Here is an 11,397-nt window from a genome sequence, read left to right on the forward strand (position 1 = left end):
TTACAAAGAGGAAGCCGAGCGGTGATAGTTTCAGCAATCGGATGTGGTGTCATCACATGCTTCAGAAACCATCTGTATCTGAAATTAACCACAAGGCAACAGGAAACCAATCCTCAGAGTGGGCGGGGGGAGGAAGTCTCACCTCATGTAGGACTCATGTTACAGAAAAACACCCGTGGGGTGCCGGTTTCCAAGAAAACTCCCAAGTCATGAACAAGACAGAAAATAAAGCTGGAATAAGGGGGAAACTAATGGAGAGCGCTTTTGGAGAGTCTGAGACGGAGAGTGCATAACAATGTTGAAAGGAACACACCAAAGCAGATGGGATAACCAAAAAAATAATTCAATATTTATTTGCAGTACAAACAAGTCTTGTATTGGTTTTCATATACTATACAATACATAGGGACAATTTTATATCCTTCATAAACCAGAAAATTTAACTGCCCGGTTACCAAGCCCAGTATTATACACATATATAGATTGTATCTTTTAAAAAAATGTATACAGCACATATAAAACAGCTCTTTGACATTTGAAGCTGTAACACGATGCCGACGCATTGTCAAATAAAAATCCCTGAAAAATTCCTCGGTGAGGTAAGATATACATTTCCTTATTCGCTCAACTAGTTCCTGTGTGTCGCTCTCTTCCATTCTTACTGTTATTAATCGCAGTTATGTAGCTACAAGAAACGTCCACAGAAAGCCTTGTTCCTGTGTTCTGGCAATATACAAACAGAGAAAAACATTAAGGATTTCTCTTTCCCATGGTTACAGATACAAACATTCCTCCACAAGAAGCAGCTCGAAATCAAGATTTACAAGTAAATAAAGAAGCTGTGAAATGAAGCGCCTTTCGGTCCCGGGGTGACGCGAGAGCGCCGTGTTGTTATTGTGACTGGGTCGTTTCAAGCATGAGAAAAAGTCATCCGCGATGATATATTAAGGGGACGACTGTTGCATATCTGCACAAGATGAATATAACATATATATATTTATATATTGAGATATATGAAAAGGCCACAGGAGTCAGTATATAGCACATATATTACGGAAATCCGTGGTTTAATTGAAATCTGATGAAACACGAGCGAATGCCCAGCACCCAGCGCGAGATGCGCTTCGGACACCCCGGGTGAAAAGCTGCCTCCGTTTCAAGCTCACGAAGCTATAGTTCTGTGGATCTCTAGTATCAAAAGTAGAGGAGTCAAAAACCCGAGGCCACTTTCTAGAAAATACTGCAAAGGGTTGTTGAGTATATTGCAGAGTAACAAATACAACCTTGACTGACCCGTTAAAGACCATTAGTCGTCTATTATTATTACTACATATTGGTTTCTTTAAAAATGAACAAACGTCTTCTTAATACAACGATGTTTCTAAAGTGAGATACAAAGAGTATTGAACAGTCAGAGTAGGAAAGAATTAAAAAGGTTATATAAGGCCAGCTTAAAGCAACCCTGTTAACTCAAGCACTCGTCCGCTCGGGTCCAGTCGCTCGTTCCCGCGGTCAGGAACGCCCTCGCTACACACTGTTTGCTGCCCCGCGCAGGAGCAGCAAGAGTAGTTAAAAAAACAGTCCTCAACATTCAGTGACGTGCCACGCCTCGAGAGGATCGCATGCCCAAATACATCGAGTGAATAGATATACTCTTATGTAGAAATTAATACAATATATTCATACTGTAACGAGAATCACCAAGGCCAGAAGGTGAGCGAGCCCGGAAGTCGGGACTCGTGGCTAGGACACAAACGTCGATCTGTCGTTTGCAGTTAAGGAACAATGAGCTTTAAGTGCGCGCGTCGTCCCGAGCGCCCCACGCAGCTGCGCGGCCTCATCGCAGCCTAGGACTGGCAGCGCCGCAGGACCTCTGAATGTGTCTTTCTGTGTGTGTTGGAGTACCGCTTTTAAGTGCCAAGAAGTGAAAGGCTTCACCACTGTGCAAAACGCATTAGGTCATTGCAAACGTAGAGCGAGAGAGAGAGAGAGAGAGCGAGAGAAAGAAAAAGAGAGAAAGAGAGAGAGAGAAAATAAAGAGGGGGAGGGCTCACAATGTTTGTTTGTGTCGGTTCGGTCACCAACACCGTCACTACTTTGGACAACATGGTTCTGCGCATTTCGTCTGTGAGGAAATATACAAAGATATAGAAACAGACAATAGACTGCATGTGTTGAATGTGTTGTGCGCCTCCACGATGCCGCTTCTGTCTTTGCTTGGAGAAACCCTACATGCTCCTCCGGTTAGAAAAGCAAAATCCCCAGGCAGTACGTTGGCACCCTTCGAGACGGGAGGTTGAGGGCATCGTCGCACAGCAGTCAAAGCTTCCTTCTCTGCGAGCGAAGCGCTGTGCAAAAGTCTCGTGTTTCTTCTCGTGTATCAAACCGTGACAAAAAAAAGAACAGTCTGTTCCATAAAGGCAAGAAAAGCTGCATTAAAATCCACCGGAATAGCTGCGAGGGCTTGAGAGGGGCCCGTGTGCTTAACCACCCTCCGTCCCTCCCTTCGCCGCGGCTGCTGGCCTGTCCTCCAGGTCAAAAACTCCCCTGGAGACGGGAGATAAACATTCAAAGGGTGGCTGCTCCCACCCAGCTTCCTCTGCTGGCCTTCATGTGGACTCCAGCGTGTCCAGCTGGAACATGTTGTGATTGGTCGGCGTGGTGAAGAAGAGCTGGTCGTTGGGCGAGCGGTTGTCGCAGGGGCTGTTCAACCCCAGTGTCCTCTCAAAGTCCAAAAGCTGCCCCATGAAGTTGAAGTTGGGCGAGATGTTGGACTTCTTGCGCTTGACGAAATCGTAGGCGTCGTTCAGCGACAGGTTGAGCTTCTGCATCAGGTACGCCACCGTGACGGTGACCGAGCGACTGATGCCTGCTAGGCAGTGCACCAAGATGCCACACTTTTTGGAACGAGCTTCATCTGAGGAACAGATAAAAACACAAACAGATAAGCATTGAGTGCTAAATCACACAAACGTGACATGAATCAACTCATCAGTGGGGAGCGTGAACTCAAACGCCCACATTTAAAGGCTTTTTGAACACCGGAGGTCATTTGGAAATTTGCAATGTGGACAAACTAGAATGTTTAATACAGACGCTTTAAAAAGGATGCATTAAGAAACTTCTGTGACTTTTAGGCTCTGTTTCAAGACAGGGCTTAGACTAAGCCAGGATTAAGCCATACTTCAATTAGGACATTAAAGTAATTTTTAAAAACATGCTTTAGAAAAAACACTACTTGTGTGCATCCTGAGACAAAACAAAGACACTGATATATTTTAAGATTCTTCCAGTTGAAACAGCTCAGACTTACATTTTAGTCTAGGACTAGGCTTAAGAAACTGTCTGTCCTTGTCTGTGAAACTGGGGTTAGTGTTTTAGAAAAATTGACAAACCATCAGCTAAGACAATTACATTTCAAAGACTATTAATCTGTGTACAAGGTGTTCATTCGAGGCCTGTTCACACTAAAAATGTTATTTTGGTGCATGAATTCAAATTAACATTAATTTGAATGAACTGTTATCAACGCATCTGTTCAGAACATCACAAATTTGCATGCCCTCAATGTGAATGAGGTGTTCTAAGTTCTTTTCCATCACACTGTGCGTTAGTGCCTGTCCATTTTTTCAGTGGCCTTGGTTCTGGATGTCATTTGCCCCATTCTTTCTTCCAACAGAGATCTTAAAAACACTTTTTTGTAAGCTATAAACCAAACCAAACCAAACCAAACCTCTACGAGGTGAATCATTACAAACCGACTTGAAGCAAAAAAAGTTTAGCAATAAAGGTACAAAACAAGACTGACTACTTCATGGCTTTAATGAGGGGAAAATGTTGCGAGCTAAATATGTTGATTACATACATATTTTACAATTATTGCAATATATCTTCAAAGCTTTGTTGTTGTTTAAAATCAGCTCCTCTATGGAGAAAATGAATGTCATATTTACTTTACTATTGAACTCTAAGATTCATGTTTTCAATCATATGACCAGATGCTGCTGTTACATAAAAATATAAATTGGTGACTTGGTATTTTGCTAAGCGATAGTGAACAGAGAAACAATCCTGACTAAATTTTGTGCTGGTGTAAACAGCTCTGTGGACAGTGAGGTTTAATGCTATTTACGTATGGTTACATCACATTTTGGTTTGATGTGAATAAACCTTTAATTCATTCTTTTATCATACAAAGTGAACACATTTGTGTTGTACAGTTTTATGACTTAATACTAGTTAAGAGAAAATCATACAGGTTTAAGACGACATGAGGGTGAGTAAATGACGACAATGTTCATTTTTGGTGGAACTGTCCCTTTAAGACACGAGTCTGATGTGAGCCTGTTGAACACTGAACCAGTGTAATCATACAGGGCTTTCTGTAGACCAATTAATCATTGAATTGTGTTTGGAAGGCAAGTAGTTACAGCTCTACTGAACTCCTGAAATGACTAATCATGACAGGCTGAGACTGTGATCCGAAGTCTGCTTTAGTACAGTAGCATTCAGCGGCCTATGAGAAGCGTGATGCGCGTTACAGCTCCAGTCAGCGAAGCCATGAGCGATTCATCCAATAACATCAAGCTAAACCATTACAAACATAGATCACATGAGAAACACCCTCTCTAAAGCCTTCTACCAGGTCTGATCCGTGAATGGGGAAAAATTACAGCCATACATTATTTAGAGACAAAGTGCATCTGGTTTTGTGGGGCATGACGTACTACAGAGCCATTAGTGCCAGGCGAGGCAGAGTAAAGTGGCCATTTCCTCTTCTTCGCCCATGATGGATGTGGCAAGAACACTCTGAGTCCGGCTGAACCCTAGAACAATGAGGTCACTTCCCCCAGAAACACTGGCTCCAGCACCGAGACGTTTCTCTGGAACCCTTCTAAGCGTCAATTAATTCATAAAACACAACAACACCACTGAGCTTTTTAGCTTTTGGTGCTTTTCATCCAAACAGGAAGTTTCTTTCAGCAAAGCTTCCTAATGTTCAATAGCCCTTGTAGGAAGCAACGGCATAATTTACACAATCACATGAAAAGTATGTTTACGCAGCAAAAGCGAAAGTGTTCTAAGACCCAACAGCAGCGTCCAGCTGCATAACAGGATGTTGTGATGGTTTAGCGCAGTAGTTTGCCCTACTTACAACATGACCACAGGATAATGCTAATTTAACGATTATTTCACCTGACAATGAACCTTATGTCGTCATGTACTCATCCTCATGTCATACGGGTTTAGATCACTTAGAACACTTTTCCTTTTTGAGTGAACCTTTCCCATTCAATTACAGTTAACTCGTCTGTTCGACACTTCCCACAGTCTCAATGAAAGACACACGCCATAACTATTTCAATGCTAAGAATGAGTGGCAGAAACCAGAACAACAGGTTTCAGTCAAACGCACATGTACGTGAGATGCCACACAGCCAGACTACCGTCACACAAAAACACCCCCTGTGTAAATGGGAAATAATTTCAAATACAAGTTGCGTTTCAGCACATGATTACACAAAACGGCTGCCAAATGGATGTAAACAGTGAGCTTATACACTCACGGCTTTAGCACAAAAAAAACAGTCCACGCTGTGAAAACTGACGTCATGAAAGAGCCTTTGTAATGCAGATATAACCTCAGACTAGATGTTTTTAGGAAACGACTTTAGAAAGTGTCAACCAAGCCATGCCGCAGACAGCACGTGTGGCTTCACCTGAAAAACACTGACAAGAAGAGAAACTAAAACCGTTTCCGTCCTTATTCATCTGGAGATTCAAGCTTTCAGCTTGATGTTTTTTTTTCAAATGAACATTCAAAGCAAAAGCTGAGGTGAAATCTGTGTACTCTTTGTAGTTAACGCGCGAGTCTCGATTCACACTCACACGGTTCAGTTCACCATTAGCGGTGGCGCTCTGTGATCTATGGCCTACATTGATCACTTCTGTACAGCTCACTGAATCAATTATATCTACTTCCTCTGCTGCGCCATTCCAGTAATGTTGTGCCCTTGTTTTACATCACCCAGGGAAAGCTTGTCTGACCTGACCCGAGCTCATTTGCTTGAGAAACGTCTAGAGATCAGTCAGTAAGCATGTAGAAGACAGGTGAACTGTATAAATCCGACCTCTACTAAAGTGACTTGGCTATACCACATGGTTTGATGACATTAAATTTAGATCATCGAAAATGAAAATGTGAAGAGAAAAAGCTGATGGCATGGTTGGGGAGTATCCTGAACGTCAGAAACGCAAACACATCCTGAGGTCACTTCCAGACACACAATGAAAATAATATAACCACAATCTGACTAACATGAACTTCACACATGACTGAAAGTCCACGAGGTGGAAACTTACCTATGAAAGAAATGGCTTCAGGGAAAAACTGAGATAAGTTTTGGCTCCAGTGATCAGAGATGGGAATTTGCTTGTACTTGAATTCTCCATCGTGTTCAAACATGTTGGGCAGGTTGGGAGTTACGTTCAGGATGTACTTGATGTTGTACTTGCCCAGAACGTCCAAGTTAGTGGAGTCTTTGGCACAGCCCAGGTAAAGATAAGGTAAAATTTGGACTGGGAATGCTGGTTGGTTATTGGGTAACGGGCTGCCCTCGGACTCCGTGGCACTGCCTGGTTCCCGGTCCGACTCTCCGTCAGAACAGTCCGAACTGATCCGAAGTCCACCGAGACCCAGAACGGACGAGGGCGGAGAGCTGCTCGGACAGGAGCAGTCCAGGTTCGTCTCGCAGTGCTCTGGGTATTCAGTCTGAAACTTGTTAAATCCTCCTAGAACGGGCCAGATAATACACACTCATAAGTCACTCATAATTTCATAATGTGTATTTGTATACAAATTAAACGTTTGTACATAAATTACTATATGTAATTATTACCATCACACAGTCTGATGTGAATATGTATATTACATTGTGTCAATGACAAGATGTTACAATTAATTAGTGGTTTAATGTTACAACTACTCATTTTTAATCACCATTAATCCAAAAAGCTTTCATACCTACTCCAGTTTTCTTAAAGCGAACTAAATAGACATGACACACTATTGTGTATTCCAAATGTTTTAGTTACATTAGCAATGCTGACTTGTTATTACATAAGACAAAACACTATTAACTAGTGAGGTAAGAAATGCAGTAATGCAGTAAAATTGGAACGGATGTCAGCAACAGCTGGACTATTAAATAGTTGAAGAGATGGTTCATCCAAAAATGACAATTCTGTCAAAAATATACTCTTATGTTCTTTCAAACCTGTGTGACTTACCGAAAAAAAAACATACATTTTTTTTAATATCTTGTTTTGCATTAGTAAAACAATCAAATAAACTATCCCTTTAATATCTGAACCACAAGTCCTTATAAAACTCTAATGAAATAGAGTTCTGAAAGAATAAATGTTAAACGCGTTGTCTTAAAACTGTTGAGTGATGAATGTTGGTCACGTCGTGCCGCTGTATCTTGTGTCATGAACGTTCATGACTGACACTCGATGTCTATTTTGTGAATGGTGGCGAAACCGAGAATTACACAGCCAAACACCATTTCCACGACAGAACGCTCGACATATGCGTGTATTTGCTCGAAATATCGAACAAAATGCGTGTATTTATCGAAAAGAGTGAAACTGCGTCGTGATTCAGTTCTTTTGGCCGTTCATTCATGAATCGCTCGTTTTCCCTCTGAAAGACAACATGGCGGAGCCATTTTAGGAAATTAATTGAAAACATGTTTGTTTCTCTTTTTTAAAAGCTTTGCAGGCAAAGCACATCGCGAGAAAGACATAATGGGCTATTTTAACACATAATTAATATTTTACACATCGATAACTGTACTGTGTTTGTGAAATAGCTGGTCTTTCGTAATCTAAACGTTAAGTTCTCAGCATAGTGAACTTTTTCACCGCTTTAAACTCACAGGAAGGTGTATTTCAACTTGAGAGGAGAAGTAACGTTAACGTTAGAGATTTTATCCGTTTCAAACACACCAAAACAAAGCCTTTTGAGCTCTTAAAAGTTTTGATTAGCAAATCACACACGTCGCAACTCCGAATAAATCGATCTCCTTGGCATTCCCTGTTATTCCCAATTTACCTTCCAGGTAATAGGCTTTACATCCGTCGTCCCGCAGCTTGTGCATGAGAAGCCCCAGCACGGATCCCGCGGCTCCGCTCTCCAGCCAGTCCGCCGTCGCCTCGTCGTACAGCACCACCGTGTCCGTTTTACAGCGCTTGACGAACTTCTCCTTGTCCTCGTTATTGGGGATGATGGAGCGGATGGGCAAGTTGCCCTTCTTCAGCCTCCGCAGCATGAGTCCCGGGATGGCCAGGTTGATGGCGGACTCGATGTGCGAGGACTCGAAGAGCTCATGCGACCGGCAGTCGAGCAGCAGCAGCGAGCCGCCGCCGGACTGCAGCTCATCCTGCAGCCATTCCGCGCTTTTGCTCGACATCATCACACCGCTCCAGAGAGTGTTTTTCATGGGGGAGATAGGGCGAGGCTGCTGTGTGCGACAAAACGGGGGGAAGGAAAGACGATCAGGCGCTGAGAAGAAGTTCCCCCGTGGGCAAATCCATGCGCGTGGAGTGGACGGGCTCTGCTGCTTCGGTGAGAGCACACGCTCACCAGACCACCGCGGCTTTGCTCCGCTTGGCGTCCATATGAGGCTGCCGCTGCTGCTGCGGCGGGGCGATCCGTCAGATTCGGGCCAAACGCGCTGAACGTGTCGCGGCTGTGATGGGGTGAAGAGAGCAGCTCATGATCGCAATCTGTCCGCTCGCCTGTTTGTCATCTTCGGATGGCTGTTTGACAGGCTGTAATAAAACGATCGCGTCATACGAGTGGGCGGGGCCTGTCCGTGAGCATTTAAAGTTGCAGCGCCTCTTATTTTCCCTCCTAAAATAATGGAGCAGTCACTGCAAAGATTCTGCAGAGAAGCGTTAAAGTTCATCTGTACGATAAACCGAATTCTTTTATTCAGGGAAAACAAAGCAAAGGTAACTTTTCAAGCACAGGTACGTGACAGTGTTGGGGATGTAATGTGTTACTCCCTAAAAAAGTAACTAATTACGTTACTTCTATTGTATTGTATTGTATTGTAACACTTCTATTGTGTTACATTACTTGTGCGTTACGTTTTAAATCTTTGTTTTTAATATAAAAAGCTATATTTTTGGCAAACGTAAAAGCCCATTCACACCGAAAGTGAAATGAATAAACCTCAGACTGAAGGAAAAGTTAATTCACGTCTGTACAGTCGAATGCCGAAGGAGAAAGTTCAATACACTTCAGCAATAATAAAAAAAATGAAGCACAAATGTATATCTAATGTAATTTTTACTTATTAGTATGGTTGAATTGGATCATTGTAGATCAGCAGCAAAGGCATTGGTTAATAAAATGGGATTGAATACATAAAGGATATGTTATTTAACATATGTTATGGCAGGTTTGTGTCATATTCTAAGTTTGCATTGCACTATTTTTCTTATACATTTAGTCTAGACATACAGTAACCATGTTTACACATTGCACACAACGCCTTTGCACTTGCTCCCGTTTTATCTTAACATAGGGACAGGAGATTTGTTGGTCAATGAATGGGAAAATAAAGTAACTTAAAGTTACTTATTTGAAAAAGTAACTGATATTTTCTTGTAAATTAAAAAAAGTAACGCAATACTTTACTAGGTACTTGAAAATGTAATCTGATTACATAACTTGGGTTACTTGTAATGCGTTACCCCCAACACTGATTATATTAAGTATAAATGGTCAAAATTATGTTGTGAATATACTTTACAGTCTTAAATAGTTAGTTCTGCCAAAAATGAAAATTCTGTCATCAATTACTCATCGCCATGTAGTTCCAAAACTCATACGACCTGTGTTCATTGTTGATTTTGAATGAAATCTGATTGATTTTTGTCACGACATTGAAAGACATGGTTGAAGTGCAAGTGTTCTGAAGAGACGTGATCACTTTATATGATGAATAAATATTTGGAAAATACATATTTTCAATATTGCATCAGCTCAACAACTGACAGCAACAGTTAAAAACATTGCAAGCATAGATCTTAGGTTAGACATGATTTTGAATTGAATTGATGAAACCAAGGCTGTGAGGGACAAACGTTCTGTGAAGGTCAATGGCATGCGCTGTGTAAAGGTCCTAGATCCTATTATTTCTCCTCAAAATCTTTTGGAAAGATGTTTTGTCAGCTGAACAATGGTACTAAACAACAGTATAATCTATTGAACGCAGTGTACTTCTGTCCCTCGCAACCTTGTTTTTATTCCTGTCAAAAAATTAAACATGGCAGTACCCTGACAAAGGTCTGTTACAACATCTGTGACTCACTGATCATTTTCATTTGTAAAAAAAGAAAAGAATTAGGGAGCTTGTAAAATGAGAGGGATCAGTAACGTCATCCAAAAAGGACAATTATTTCACAGGTGGAGCAAGTTATGACATTCTGATTAAATATTATGACGAACATCAAGAATAATGATGATTCATTCATAATAAGGCTGAAAATGTGACCCTGGACCACAAAACCAGTCATAAGGGTCGATGTTTTGCATCATCTGAAAGCTGAATAAATAAGGACAATATTTGGCAGAGATACAACCGGAAATCTGGAATCTGAGGGTGCAAAAAAACTAAATATTAAGAAAATCACCTTTAAAGTTGTCCAAATAAAGCATATTACTAATCAAAAATTAAGTTTTGACATATTTATGGTAGGAAATGAAAAAAAAAAAAAAAATCATGGAACATCTTTACTTAATATCCTAATAATTTTTGGCATAAAAAAAAAAATGCTAATTTTGACCCATACAATGTATTGTTGGCTATTGCTAATAAAGTAAATAGGGTGTATTTTATAGGGTCCATTTCATGCTGACAGTTAAACATTTAATCCAGTGTTTTTAGTATTAATGGACGATGCATCTGTGCTCGAGTTGACAGTGTGCACTGGCCCTTTAAGGCTTATAGCTCTGCATCAGAGCAGTGTTTCTATGAATGCAGATTGTGAATGGATCAACCTCAGTTTAAAAGTCAGTCTCATTAACTATCAACTCCCTTTCATACATCCAACCATGAAAGGTTTGATTCTTACTCTTAAACATGTCTGCGTAACATCTGCTGGTTAAAATATGACCAAAAGTGATTGAGCAATATGACACTGCGTTAATTCATAACATATGAGAGAGAAGACTCTCCAAGAATACGGCCAGTGTCTCAATCATGTGAATGAAGCTCAGAGCTGATGAGATTCGCAATACCTGTGACTAAACGCTCATAACAGCGCAGGAACGCAGCATCAAACTGGTGAAAAGAAGGAACGTTTGATTTCAGCAAGAGGCAT

General features: G+C 41.2%; 1 protein-coding gene across 1 annotated transcript; it reads right to left on the minus strand.

The window, feature by feature from the left end:
- Positions 1-327: 327 nt before the first annotated feature.
- dusp7 (dual specificity phosphatase 7) lies at positions 328-8,814 on the minus strand. The gene is made up of 3 exons (XM_073825916.1): positions 8,117-8,814; positions 6,364-6,792; positions 328-2,917 (listed from the first exon to the last, which is right to left on the minus strand). Exons 1-3 carry the CDS (start codon positions 8,502-8,504, stop codon positions 2,610-2,612), a joined length of 1,125 nt encoding a protein of 374 aa, XP_073682017.1. The 5' UTR covers positions 8,505-8,814; the 3' UTR covers positions 328-2,609.
- Positions 8,815-11,397: the final 2,583 nt, after the last annotated feature.

The sequence above is a fragment of the Garra rufa genome, chromosome 20 (assembly GCF_049309525.1).
Source record: "Garra rufa chromosome 20, GarRuf1.0, whole genome shotgun sequence".
In the NCBI taxonomy this organism is placed as follows: domain Eukaryota; kingdom Metazoa; phylum Chordata; class Actinopteri; order Cypriniformes; family Cyprinidae; genus Garra; species Garra rufa.